Here is a 14,979-nt window from a genome sequence, read left to right as displayed (position 1 = left end):
GGAGCGCGAAGTTGTCGTTTTTTTTTTTTTTTTCAGGCGCCCTCTTTTCATACAGAGGTCCGTGCTCACTGTCTTCGGAGCGGCTGGCGTTTGCTGTTTGACGTCGAAAAGCAGATAGCACGCTATTGGCCAATAGCCGACATAAATCAAGAGCGACGTTTGGACTAGATGCGCTTTTTGCCACGGGGTGCCGCCAAGTGCTGGCGCCGCGCTCCGTAGTCTGCTAACATTACACAGTGAGTCACACTCGAGCAGAGGAATCCTAACAGGAGACGGCGATCGCGTTACATTACGCGCGCTCAAGGTCATGGCGCGCGCTGACGTAACTTCTTTCCCCCGTGCCATCCCTCCCTGTGTAGCATCCAGCGCTCGTCAGGACGAAAGAAGAGAGAAGGCACTTAAAGGGGCCCTGCAATACTTTTTAGCATGGTCATAAAACGCTGCCGATCGGTAGTCGAGGCTCCCGAGAACACGCGAGCCAAACATTACAGAGCAGCACGCGGCCTCGAATTTGCAATGAATTCTCAAAGTCAGCCGAAAATCATTCCTTTTTCTCTCGACAAGAGAGCGATAAAAGCGAAGGAAAGGCAGGGAGGTTAACCAGGTTGCACCCGGTTTGCTACCCTACACGGGGGAAGGGGGGAAAAAGAATAGAGAGAGCAAGGAGGAAAGAGGGAACAAGTAATACGCGCACAGTGTTCACCGCACACACACAGATAGTCACAACCGAGAAATATTTGACATCGCTTCCTCTGCGGTTGTCTAGAAGTAGGCGTTAAAAAAGGCTTGCAAGGACAGGCTCCAAGGAATCCAGAACTTGCAGAGCACATTGAGCTGACGGAGTTGTCATTCCGTTGAGGAGAGTGCGCATCGTGGTCATGAGAGACCTCAGCACAGCGAGGACTTGTAGGTTTTTGTCGTGGCAATCATCTGTGGACGATGATGTACATTGCGGGCCATTCTGCATCGGCTCTTTATGACTGCGCAGTGGTGGTAGTGAGGGCCACGCGACATCCGCCGCCGCTTGCAAAGCCTCTGCGTCTTTGCGGCTCTCCGATTGTGATGCAGTGGGCGGTGGTGGTGGCGGCATTGGTGGTAGCTGTCGCTTCGGAGAAGTCTGACGGTCTTTCGGAGTAGGAGATCGCGTTGTCTGTCCAGATTGAGCAGCAGTAGCCTTAGACCTTCGTCGCCGACGCGAGCGTCGTTGTCTATTTCTCACCATATCAGCGGCCTCTTTGTGCGTTGAGCCGTCCCGTACCATCTGTTTCATGACGCTCCATTCCTTTTTCACCAATGGACAGTCCCTTGATGAGGCTTCGTGTGATCCATGGCAGTTGGTACACTTCAGGGCAGTTGCTCGGCAGGATTCCGCATTGTGTGGCTCTGCACAGCGGGGGCAAATCGCCACGTTTCTGCAAACTCCGCTCACATGACCCATTTATTGACATTTACGGCACTGGAGTGGTCTTGGTGTAAATGGACGGACCACGTGACGAAAGTGTCCCACCTTCACGTGGGATGGCAATATGTCTCCTTTGAAGACAATCTTTACGCAACGCGAGTTGCCCAGACGTGAGACTTGGACTATGTTGCTATGATCACTAACTTCCTTGATGAGCATTGGAAGATGAGCATTGGAAGGTCGCCACAAGGAATTGAGATGTCTACATCGTATATGACGCCTACCACCATGTCCTTGTTAAGTGGAAGGTGAGCTCGAACCTTCATACCGTCGAAGTCTGTGACCCTGGTCAGAGCAAGCAGAGATGCCTGGTGCATAACGTCGATGGCCAAGACATTCTTGCGGGGGTTGACTCGAACATCCTTGATTTCGTTTGGAGCCAGAGACTCGAGTTTCCTCGAGATGGTCTGCCGATTCAGGTGCCCCAGATTGTCCGATGGCGAAACAGGCACAAATAAGACGGTGTAGTTCATTGAAGCCACCTTCGGCTTCACAGTAGATGCGGTTGAAGCTGGTGAAGCACCCATAGATCTTCGTTTTGGTTTACGACTGTAAACGGGCGTGAATCCATCGTCGGAATCGTCGCTGCTCGCCGAGTACAGTTCGGTGGACTCACTGTCGGCGTCGCTGAGTTCGCTGTTCCGTTTCCTCGAGGGGCCCGCCGACGGCGGAGGCATGCCTGGAGGGTGTGCAGGCCAGTCTACTTCCAGTGTAGCCAAATAAAATACCGATGGCTACGCGAGGAACATGAAAAATTACCAAAAACTGTCGCCCGGTAGACAAAGCGCTGTGCAAGAGCCACACTTCGTCGTGATGCCATCAACCCAAATGACCTTGTCATATACCTAAATTCGTGGCCATCGGCTGCTTTGAGCATCGTGAGCTGCGTAGTTACCGATGACGCCGCGGGAGGCCGCCACGTGCCCGCGCGCGCGTTCGCGATCACACTGAAAGTAAGCCGCGCGTTCGAAGAAAAAAAAAGAGAAAAACTGCTCAAGGTGATCACACGCGCGTGACGTAACTTATTTCTCCCGTGTCATCCCTCCTTGCTTAGCTTCCAGCGCGCTCGTCGGGGCGAGAGAAGAGAGAAAGCAATTGCGGCATGCGACAAATATTTGTAACTCCGCTCGTGCTTGACGGATTCTAAATTTTTTTCCGGCGGTCAATTAGTGAGGCAATAAACTCCTTCAATGAAGTCATTCGATGGTTACTTAAAAAAAGTGTTGCAGGGCTCTTTTAAAGCGCGCGACAAACTCGTGTAACTCCGCTCGCTCTTGTTGGATTCGAGAAAGCTTTGTGGTAATCGATTTGTGACGCAATATATTCCGATACTGAGGCCATTTGATCATTATTCGGGAAAGTGGTTCAGGACCCTTTTAAAACGATACAAATATGCATATGAGATATTGTGCGTAAATGAAGCAAAAATGAATAAATGCACGATTTTTTGAGCATGAAGTGGCTTTACAGCTCGAGTCACTAAAGTACCAAGGGACAAGCTATGCGCGAAGGAAACGCAACGAATTGATATTCGTTAGGTTTGTTTGAGCGTAACTACATACTTGTCTATCAAACTCAATGCAGGCTCGTCGCTCGCGGCGCCTCCCAGCTACAAGGAGCTGTCCGCTTGTCGTCCGGCGCGGGGCAGAGGTAGTTACCCTCCGTCGTCGCGCCAGCCTCCGGGATCGGCGACAGGCAGGAGGCAGGCCGATCTCGAGGCGGCCCGAGTGCCCGTCATCAGCAACAAGTACGCCCTGACTGAGGACGCCGGTGGCCCCACCGCGGCCCACGACTACAGGACGCCGCCTGCCAGGACAGGGTACGTATAGCTTAGACACACACACACACACACACACACACACACACACACACACACACACACACACACACACACACACACACACACACACACACACACACACACACACACACACACACACACACACACACACACACACACACACACACACACACACGCGCGCGCGCGTACCTTTTTTAAGTTTGAGAAAGCTTTAAGTTTCCCAGCAATTGTGACTGTATTCGGTCAACTGCACAGTACATGCTGTTAGCGTGTTTTAGAACAGGCCGGAAATACATGACATCTTCATCAAATCGCTTGAATCGCAGCTTGAATGCGTCTCGTTTTTTCTCGTGTCTCGTGGTTCCTAAAGTATTGGCGCTGACTGTACATACATACATACATACATACATACATACATACATACATACATACATACATACATACACACATACATACATACATACATACATACATACACACATACATACATACATACTGTTCTCTACCATCTACGGGTGGCTGATGCAAGCACTAGCAGCCATTACTTAGCACAGACAGACGACAGTTCCACTAAGGAAAATTCTCCGCAATCTTCTTTCCTGTGCACGAACCTTTTGCTATTCCGGAAGCCACAAACCTTAGGAAGACTAAACGCTTAGATTCGATATAACATGGTTATCTTTCATCCGTGCGACTTCAATTTTTCTTTGCTCGTGAACGACTGCAGACGGCGCACCTGGCGCGACGAGGGCGGAGAGCTGGCAGACGACGAGTCGGTGAACGCCCTCGAGGACGACGACGAAGACGTCGGCGACGAAGACGAGGACGAGGTCGTGGGTTCGGTGCCCATCTGGCTGTGCTGCGCCATCGTGGTGGGCTACATCTGCGGCGGCGCCTGGCTCTTCTACTCGTGGGAGGGCTGGGGCTACCTGGACAGCGCCTACTTCTGCTTCGTCACCCTGACCACCATCGGCTTCGGCGATTTGGTGCCGGGCACGGCACTCTCGGACGACCAGACCGTGACGCTGGCCGTGTGCGCCGTGTACCTGTTGTTCGGAATGGCTTTGCTCGCCATGTCCTTTAACCTGGTGCAGGAAGAAGTGACGCGCTCTGTCAAGTGCGTTGGACGTAGGCTGGGAATAATATCGGACAGAGATGAAGACCGGTGACGATTCGTTTTTTCCCCTCGCGCGATAGTGTTATGTTAGAGAAGCTCTTTTGCTCCGAAAGGGAGGGACTAACCAACCCCCCCCCAGTATGAAGAAAAGAGGGTTTCCCCACGGATGCTGTCAAGAGATTGTGTTTCCGGAAGGTGGGCGGATCATTCGCAAGGAAGTGACTGCTAATTTACGCTTTATGCGAGAGACCGGTTTAAGTAGTACATGGTGAGACATACCGCATAGAAAGAGTCGCTCAGGCGAAGAAATTGCCGGCCAGGTCTGCCAGGCTAACTCCGCCTGTGGAAACATATCACCACCTCCACACGATCGGCGTACACGCACCGCTACCTGACAAAGTGCTATGGATGCAGAAAGAGTGGACAGTACACGAACAGACACTGCGTCCAGAAAAAAATGGCGGCCATGACGTCATCGGTCACTTACTAACTCCCCAGAACGAAGAAGTACAACCTTTCTTCAAATAATTTGTGAGAATAGTCGTTTAGGGATTGCGATGTGGAACACACCTTTACTGAAACACGCTCAGGACATGATCCACCGTGGGCAATACGCAAGGACAAGTGTGAAAGAGTAGTGAGCTTTAAGTTGTGTAGAGCCTCTCACAGCGACTGTTTCCTTATAACGCTACGATAGGGGTGTCGCAGCAGGCCGAGAGCTCGACGAAACGAAATATGCGGAGATGAGTCTCACTTGTACAGTAAGAAACTCTATGCGACATACTTGTGACTTGACAAGGTGTACAGTTGCTGCTTGTCTACAGTCGTTCTAAAGGTCTACGCTAAGCGGAGATACGAATGGAAGAACTGCTTGCTACAGGCTTCTAATGCGTGGATGTAGTTGGCGTAAATCTCTACACCGAGTTCAGCAGCTTCAACGCATATAAGTATAAATGCATTAGAAGCAGGGATCCTCCGTGTTCGTGATGAATATCCATATACACTATTAGATCCACAATTGGAAAAGCTATAAAAACCTCGTGCCTTGACACTGAAGCGATGTTATCGGTGAAACTCATCTGTGACAGTCATATGGCATAGAGTATAAATGTTAGCGAGCGAGAGAGAGAGAGGGAGGGAGAGGTAGTTCATTTACAAGGGGGGTGCTGGAACGCGCATAAAATTTTGCGAGAAAAATACAATCCGCTCTCCGAGCTGCGGTTGTTCGCTATAGCCTACATACGACACGGCTGTATAGGTCAGTACACGGCGATGACAGCGCTACCCGTTCTCTATAATCTCTCTAAAGCGAGAATTCTGTATAGTGATAATTCGAGCAGTGCTGACCAAACGACAACGTCTAACACTGAGCGAGATAAACTTTCAACACGCGCTCGCATACTAGTGAAGCATGGTCGAAGATAACTAAGAGCGGAAAACAATGGAAAGTCGACGCTGTTACCGATTCTCGCACGGAGGTTTCTATCAGTGCGGGATCAATTTTCAAGCAAAACTGTCGCAGTGACGTTATGACGTCGCCGCAAAGTGCCTTCTTCAGACAAGACGACACAGGCATCGAGCAAGTGCTTTTTTTGTTATTTCCGTAGAAAGTGCATCAAGCAAGACTGTCGCAATGACTTTATGACGTCACCACAAAGTGCCTTCTTCAGACAAGACGACGCAGGCATCGAGCAAGTGCTTTTTTGTTATTACTGTAGAAAGTGGTTGGGGAAGACACTGAAACTGATAGTATAGCGCAGGAGAGTGAAAGTGCCACGACTTGAAAGACATTACCCGATATACCTCGATACGCGGCTGCTGTGCGTGGGTGTGGAACAAAATACACTTGCAAGGACCGCAATTATTATTCTTGTTTTTTTTCTTGCCTAATTTCCCGTTTACTTTTCTCCTTGTGACAATCATGGGTAGCGTGCTACCGCAAAATCGTCTGCGGCGGAAGACGACGAGATACGACTATTTTTTACAGGAGTCGAAGAGCTGTGTGAATATTCCGAATAAAAGGATATCATTCTGGTCATGTGACCAACCTTTTGCCCAAAAGAAATCCCGGCAAGTTTTTGTGTCACGTGTACCTTCAACTCCACATTTTTATATTAGAGCGAAAGCTCTACTATACGCCACGTCTCCCAAGGTCATTTCATCGCGTCGCAATGACCTTGGGGCCGCCGGAACGCAAGTCCGGCCGGCGTGGCGTCACGCCACGTGATCCGCTGCGGAAAGGCGTCGCAGCTGCGCTCGCTCAGATCCTTGCCGATGCGGTACCACGTGACCAGGCAAAGGTTTAACGGCTGCTTCGAAGGCGCTTGGTCGTCAGTCTCGCCTTGGATGGCGCGCCGGCTGGGCCGCGTCTGTGCGTGCACTTCAGGGCAAGCGACAGGCTGAATCCAATCATCCAGTAGATATAGCTAGATGGTAGGCTGTTAAATCTCAAGCAAAGACAAAGTTGCCTACTGAAACACCGGAGCAAAGGGATGCCAGATAGAGAAGCGATCTTGGCACGCGTAAACGTGCCAAGTTTGAAGTTACTGCGGCTGCCGCCCTCGTTCAGCAACACAAACAACAACAAAGAGAAGAAGAAACCTAATAATTTAATAAAACACTGTGTGCATAGTATTTGCAAAATTAAGCCAAACATACCCTTCGTTCGTGATAACTAGGTTTACAAGAGTGAAACCTCAGCATATGTTTTTTTGGTCAAATGCCGTATACAGGCACAGTGACGTCCGATTAAGGACAGGCTGGTCGCAAATATCTGTGCAGTGTTTAGAACCACACGTGAGGAATGTTCGAGGGAACGCGAGGCTTGTCATGCAGCAACGATTATTCGCGGCATGGCATTCAAGTTCCAGAACCATGCGCCGTCGAGAACCAACTCCGGAACCATGCGCCGTCGTACCCTGCGCACGTCACGCCGTCGTATACCAACCAGGCGTGAGGTGACTTATCTGTTATGTGTGATTCCTGCATACAAAAAGCGTCTCAGCACAGCAGACCCTCGCCATGCTCAGTGTGTCCAAATAAATAGATAATGTGTTAAGCCATAGACGCATTTAACTTGACTAATTGAATTGGCACGTTTTACGTGCAAGCAGCGATCTGTTTGATACACCGAATAGTGAAATATCCGAATCAATTTTGACTACCTCGTCGAATCTTTCAGGACGCAAGGAAGTTAATTTTGACCATGTATCAACGGACAGGATTCTTGCATTGCGGTACGTATGATTAACGCGCAAAAGTCAAGATGGCGTGGAATAATTGAGATGAACCGTAATGAAAGAAGGTAGACAGGGCGGCCTAATTAGGTGTGAGATTGCGGCCTGCTACTCCACATTGCGGAGGAGGCTCGCGGAAATGACAGAGATCGGGCAAGAAGGGTTAATACGATTGGCGAGGACGATGATTACGATTATAGCTGTCGCATAGTCTACTGTTCCTGTGCGACCTGCCCTGCACATCCGCCTTGGAAGGGAACGGGTCCAGGCTACTGCAATGTGGCCGGGTGACTGTCTTATAGCGTGCGTGATTTGTACAGCTGTTATCGCTACACCAGTTCTTGAGCCCCAGTACGTCAATTATACGTCGCAGCATTATATTGATGACTGAGTCTGATCGCAGCACCAAAGCTCTGCTCTCTAATCTTTGGAGTTTGAGCCTGCGGTGGTAAGCGCGGCCATGTATGCGTTCGTTTCCTTGTGCTACTCACTTTATGGGCCATCTGTGGTAGTTCATCTGATGTCGACTTCATAATCTCCTGCTGGACCGGTATAACTGTAACCAAGGAGTTCCGGTCTTTGTCTCGAGTTCGATGACTATGAAGTTGCTTCCTCCGCTAGTAAATTAGCGCTGCTACCGGACAGGGAGCGCAGAGACAAGTATAGTATGGTTGGACAAAAAGGTGGCTGTAATTCAGAGCGCGGCAGAGTAAGAAAACGCTTAATATTTTTACAGCAAAGCTGTCTTATCCTACCGTCTGTCGTCGTCGTCGTCGTCGTCGTCGTCGTAGTAGTAGTAGTAGTAGTAGTAGTAGTAGTAGTAGTAGTAGTAGTAGTAGTAGTAGTAGTAGTAGTAGTAGTAGTAGTATTCGCATGCAGGTCACGTGATCAGAAGGGGAGTGAATAAATAAATAAAGCGAAATGATGATGATGATGACTTTCGGTACAACATTGCGGGAAAGCAGTTCGCACTTTCATTAATTAGAACCTTGCAATAATTGTAATAAACCAAGGGAAGGCATGCAAGGCAATTCGCTCTTTCGTTAATTACATTATTAGATGCATAAACTGTATTAAACCAAGGCAATGCACGTGACGCGAGGCGTTCGTTAAAGCGCCATTGCCAGAGTCCGCAGGTCACGTGACCTTCCTTTGTCCAATCAAGTGTAAGCGCGCGTATTTCAAATCTAGCGGTTGATTTACGACACCATGCGATCTCGTTAGTCAATCACGCAACACTCGCGCGCTTACAGCTTCGCCGTCCGACGTTTTTCACGGCGTGGAATTGCTGTTTTCTCTCAGCAAAGGCTAAATGGCGGTTGTCAAACCTAGTGTTGAAGGTTGGGCGCGTTGGCTTGTACTTCAACTGGTACAGCGCATCACGGGAAAAAAAGAAGAAACGGCCCAGCCGGCCAGACGAAAGAACAGAGCGCTAAGGACTATAGTCCTTAGCGCTCTGTCCTATCGTTTTTCCGGCTCGGCCGTTTCTTCTTTTTTTTCCCCCGTGAAGCGCTGTACCAGTTCAAGTTGTCACACTTAACTGCCCTCCAGCCACTCACCTTTGACATTTCGTCCAAAACGTCCCGCGCGCCGGTTCGCGCACGGGGCCGGCTTAAGGCATGACTTGTTCGTGTGGGCGACTTCGCAACGGGCGTTCATTTATTTATGAGCGTCGCCGTGCCCCGTTAACGTCTCTCTTCCGGAACGGGTACGTAGCGTGGACCGAGCATCGGTCATCCCCTGGCGTCGCCAGCGCCATCCGTCAGCGCGTCCCGACAGCTGACTTTGACGACGCGGTGCGAGGAGGTCCGGAGGCTTGGGAACCCCAAAACGGACTGCAACCGCCACAGCAGCAACAGCAGTAGACGCGAGCGCCTCCGAGCAGGCTCAGGCCCGTCTCCACGCAGTAGACGCGGTCTCCTCAGATAAGACGAGCTCGCGGCGTAGCATACGACGCGATGGATTGCCGCGCCAGGTGGCTTCTTCTACTGAAAAGATGGCGCAGTAGGCGCGCGCTAGACGGCGGAAGATCAGCTCCATAACTGCCCGAAAGCGTGAAGCAGAACCTAGAAAGCGGCCTGACAGTGACGAGCCGCGGTGGGGGGTCGGCGGATGAAAGAACAGACTATGTGACTCCCTCCTAGTAGCGAGGATGTGGGAAAAGAAAGAGATGTTTTTCTTCGGCTCCTGCTTAGCGAGGAAAACATCGTTCCGTACAAACCCTGCACTTTGAGTAGCTTTCTTTCTCTTCGACGACGCACATTCTCTGCTAAGACAACGGTGACGCGTTTATAAGGTATTCAGGCAGAACGGCTTCCATTTCGTATCAGTTGGAGGCAGTGTTGCTGCTTCTGTGCCTGCAGCCTCAAGTTACAGGTACTTACTGCGTAGTTATGTAAAGACCACAGATGATGAAGCTACGTACATTAGCTTTTACCCATTATGACTTGGTAAAAAATTGACTTTGATTTGAAACCATATGATGTGTTATTTGTAGTTCTCATTTGAACTGTGGTAATTATGAGACAACAGGAATGTGAGTTAAGGTGGATGTTATTGAATGAGATGTTTGTATGAGGAAAGATATAAAAAGAGGTAGAATCCTAGGCTACAATGGATAAAGTAATTCCTAATTGTAAGAAAAAATATTAGTGTGGCTTGCACAAAGTTGCGCAAGGATGGGTCACAGCAGAGATGGTGGGCACATAGCTAGTCCTGGCTTGGCTAGGCTTTTACCCTCTCACCTTTATCTTTTCCAGCCCTTACTATACTATACTATACTATACTATACTATACTATACTATACTATACTATACTATACTATACTATACTATACTATACTATATATATGGCTATGCATGCTCTCTTTTTTCTATCTTTTTGTATCTGTTTATCTCTATTTCCTTTTCTGTCTTTGTATCTTTTTCTCTCTTTCTTCCCTTTCTTTCTATACATTTCTCGCTTTCTCTTTCTATCTATTTCTTTCTCTTTATCTCTGTACTCGTTCTCCCCTCCTCATTTCCCTCCTCCTCACCCTAACATCTGCCCTGCTCACCCTCACTTTCCTTTCCCACCTCCTTGCTATGCTATTTATACAAGGCGACGCTATGCTCTGCTAGCGTGCCTGGATAGCCGAGTGGTAACAACGCTCGCCTTCGGGTCGTGGGGACGCGGGTCCGAGTTCCGCCTCACCGAGAAATTCTTTTCGCCCAAAATTTCTCTCTTTCTCCATCGTTATTTCCCTTTCTCCCTCTCTCTCTGTACTCGTTCTCTTGCCCATCACAGCTATTGCATCGCACGCCGGACAAATCGACGCACGTGTTCTGGGAGCGAAGCAGAAGGGGAAGGCGATGAAGAAGAGGATGAAGAGAGCCCGTGCCGGTTCATGATGATAATAACTTTCTATCTACGACACAAGGCAAACCTCGAACATAACAGCTCTGCTGTAATAGGCTATAGCATAGCTATACTTGCCGTGTATGTTTAACCAGCTCGCCAATAAAGATCACCGCCACAATCAATCAATCAATCAATCAATCAATCAATCAATCAATCAATCAATCAATCAATCAATCAATCAATCAATCAATCAATCAATCAATCAATCATCCCACCACCACCATCAAATCGAACAATCGACCTTTTTCTGGGCTGCGGAATCTTTATTGCCACTGAACCATCATGGATTATCAAACAATCAATCAGTGAAATAGCCCACTACCACCACCACCCCCAATTCAATCAAGCAACCCTGTTCGGGGCTGCGGAATGTTCAAATCCCCTGAACCAAAATGGATTATCAATCACCGATATTGAATTATGCTGCGCGTTTCAAACTAACCGCAACTGTAGTTTCAAATAACGTTTCAAGTGACGTTCCTCTTACCTGGGCAAGGTTGTCGCCATGACAACGGTCAGTAGGTGCTCATCTGGTGCAGTGTTTATACGGCGCCAGGAATAGCGTCTTCAACATGTAGGACGACAGCGGTTTGTGTAGAAATGGCCGTTCGTGATCGAAAACACGCCCCCCGATAGCGATATACACGTGTTCAACTACGTCACATCACGATGCCTCGCTGTGCTCTGACCAGATCTCTTTCAGGCGTCCGACGTGTAAACTTACGGACTGCGCTGCGAAGCGAAAAAAAGTTAAAAAGTGCTTAAGGACGAGAACACAAGGTAGGGCATTGTAACTGTTAGCCAGAATTTTGTATTCTTTATTTTCTTGTCTTTAGACGTGCGTGCTGGGATGAGTTTACATTAGCGCAACTGGAAGCCAGATGAACCACCACGTGGCCGTCAGACGAAAAGCGCCTGATATGTTCTCTAAATCCGACAGCAGCAAATGAGGAAACGATATAGAAAATACACTGGCGGAAAGTAAACATAGAGGTTCGTTCTTGACGAGGTAATAATTTGGTGTCATGCGCTGAAGCATTTCAGAGTCGATATAGCAGCGACGAAACACACAGCTTAGCGAGTGGCCTAAGCGAAATGTGAGAAATTCCATGTAATTTTCAGGGTGGAACCTGCAACCCTTTCGTCACGAAGCAAGAAAGTCAAAACACATTGAAATGTCCCAGTGTGGCAAAAGAGGGTGGGGGAGATGAAGGGAAGCCGCACTATCTGCGCATTGAGGGACGCACACAAAATTGCTCCGTCGTTGTTGTGGCCGTGTGGTTCATTCCAGCTGGGTACTGCATATAGCTGGCATATAGCTTCCTAGACGGTTATCCTGGGGCTGCTAAGACATCCAACCAGGGGGGGGGGGTGATGGAGTAGCGAGAGCACTCTTATGCCCTTACAGCCAACTACCTAATTAGCTCAACAACGCACGTTATTGCGGGTTATACGAGCTTTTAAGATTTAACATCAGTGTTGAGTCTTGCGTCAGTGTACGCGCTTGTGCTAGAAGTGCGCCCGCACCTTTTCTCTTGTATTTTCTATCGTGATGCATGAGTTGACTAACTAGTATAGAAGAGTGTTGGTTTACGCCGGTCACGACCATCAACCACCTAATGCAAAAAGACAACGAGACCAGGAGAAACGGGGATACTTTTCTTTTTTACGCCAGGAATATTCCGCTGAGATGGGGGTGGGGGATGGCAGCTACAATCATGGGCGTCCGCAGAACTTTTTGCAGTGCAGCAGTGGGGGAGGAGGGGGGGGGTGCATCTAGCACAGGCAGCCATTCTTTCACTGCCGTGACATGACCGGCAAGGTTGCTCAATTATGTACAACGTGCAAAGTTGGCTAGCAATCCCAAGGGCCGTTTCACACGGACATGCAGTACCATAATGTGTCAATCAAGCTGTTTAGCTTATTGCTACAGCACAGAAACATATCCGAAATTCCTGGGGGGTGTGCAGCCCCCCACCCCCCTTACCTCCCCATTTCACCCTCTGGACGTCCATGGCTACAATCAGAGGGAGGTCCCCAAGGGGGCCGAGTGCCCCTGAAGGCACTAGCTATAAGATCGACTATAAGATCCAGGGTACGTGGAGGTCGATTGAGGGGGGGGGGGAGGTTGAAGAGGGCAGCTGCCCCCTCCCTCCCCTCCTGGCACCATAGCCGCAGCTCAGACTTTAGAAAGCAAGGCACCGCTGCCCTTTGTGTCGCCGTACAGATCTTCCTTCGTGGCTCGAAGCTCGACCTTCTAGCGTGCCTTGTGTTCTGGCGTACACTCGATGCACGAGCAGCCAGAACTAACTCCGCAAGAGATAGGCGCTTCGTCGCGAAAGCGTAAAAATAACGGCGCGAGTATTTCGGAACCTCGGAAAAACCGAAAACAAACGAAGACTCAATGAGGCGTTAAAGGGGGTGGCAGCAAGAAAGGCAAGGAGGGGAAGAGATTCGAGAGCGACACACGTACAGCAACACAGGGCGGTCGCGATGCTCGAAAAAGCCTCGAGCAGCGGCCGCCTCCTCCTCTTCTGTCCAATCAAATGCAGCGATCTGTCTAGCACAGATCGCAGAGCTCAGCAGAGCTCGGACGGATGACGCAGGCGGGGAAAAGATAGAAAGCTTAGAGAAGGGTCGCGCTTTGGTGCTGGGATGCACCACACACACAGGCGCACGCTGCTCTTGCTCACCGAACAAAGCCGGCGCGAATGCCGGCCGCTTCGGTGACAAATTGCCTTAGCCCTCGGCAGCAACGAGATTTTGGGCGGTGCACTTGTTCGTTTGTTGTCGCTGGCACCACCTGCAACGCCCCGTTTTTGTTTACGCCCAGAGGGGCACGCCGGCTGTCTCTCTTGTTCCAAGTGAGACGAATATATAGGTTCCAAGAGCGGAGCCACCGTGCGCTGGAATTCCGAGAGAAATTCGCTACGAGAATTGCCCCACTTTCTGTTTGCCCTGTATATACTATACGTGCCAAACTGGCACTCGCGGCTTCAGGCTTTGATATAGTGTAATTGCGCGCAGAGGTGTTGTTTGCAGAAATGGTCATATTATTGTATGAAACTATTGAGGTTTTACGTCCCAAAACAATGTTATGATTATGAGGGACGCCCTAGTGGAGGCTCCGAAAACTGCGACCTCCTGGGGTTCTTTGAAGAAGACAGGCAGGTTGGGCGAGTGGCTACGTTTTCATGATAAAAAAAGTCACAGTTTCGCCGCAAGGACGAAGCAATGAATGCGATAGCAAGAAATCTAAATGTCGCACGAAGAACCAGAAGCAGCTAGATACTTGCAGCGTGCCGCTGAAGCACACACAGGACGAAAGAAAGAACTGGCCCACACGGTGCTGTGTGTGTCAGTTCTTTCTTTCGCCCTGTGTGTCAAAGGCTGTTTTATATTTTTATCATGGGGTTCTTTAACGTGCACCTAAATCTAAGCACACGGGCCTCTAGCATTTTGCCTCCATCGAAAATGCGGCCACGGCGGCCGGGATTCCATCCCGCGACCTAAATGTTCGTATTAGTAGTAGTAGTAGTAGTAGTAGTAGTAGTAGTAGTAGTAGTAGTAGTAGTAGTAGTAGTAGTGGTGGTGGTGTTGGTGAGATCTTCTAGCAGGCCGGTTGATTCATAGCGAAAGGGTGGCGTACTGCGCAAGCATGAAGAAGGGAAGAGGAGACAGGAGAGAGCGCAGTACGTAGTGGTTGCCATAATTCTAACCATAGTACATAGTACTACATAGTTCTAATCAACATAGTACATACTACGGCATATTCTAATCATAGGATCATGCTACTACGGACGTCTACTTTTTTGTTTTTCTATCGCCCTCGTATATAGAAATTCCGCCGCCGCGGCCGCGTGTTCCATCTGCGACCTCGTGCTTAGGAGCGCGACGCCACAATTTCTAGGCCATCTCAACCGGATTATGGCCTGATTTGACGCCGCGGACCACAAATATCCTC

The 14,979-nt window shown here is 49.5% G+C and overlaps 1 protein-coding gene across 1 annotated transcript in view; it reads left to right on the top strand.

Moving 5' to 3' along the window:
- The window catches only part of LOC119389705 (TWiK family of potassium channels protein 18), a 32,279-nt gene extending 27,431 nt beyond the window's left edge, over positions 1–4,848 (top strand). Inside the window, exons 4-5 of the mRNA XM_037657071.2 lie at positions 3,047–3,281; positions 3,991–4,848. Coding sequence (XP_037512999.1) covers positions 3,047–3,281; positions 3,991–4,432 — 677 coding nt within the window. The 3' untranslated portion in view covers positions 4,433–4,848. The remainder of the gene's footprint in view (positions 1–3,046; positions 3,282–3,990) is intronic.
- Positions 4,849–14,979: the final 10,131 nt, after the last annotated feature.

Source organism: Rhipicephalus sanguineus, chromosome 4, assembly GCF_013339695.2.
Source record: "Rhipicephalus sanguineus isolate Rsan-2018 chromosome 4, BIME_Rsan_1.4, whole genome shotgun sequence".
In the NCBI taxonomy this organism is placed as follows: domain Eukaryota; kingdom Metazoa; phylum Arthropoda; class Arachnida; order Ixodida; family Ixodidae; genus Rhipicephalus; species Rhipicephalus sanguineus.
Note: the sequence above shows the minus strand (reverse complement) of the source record. Positions and strands in the feature narration are given on the sequence as shown.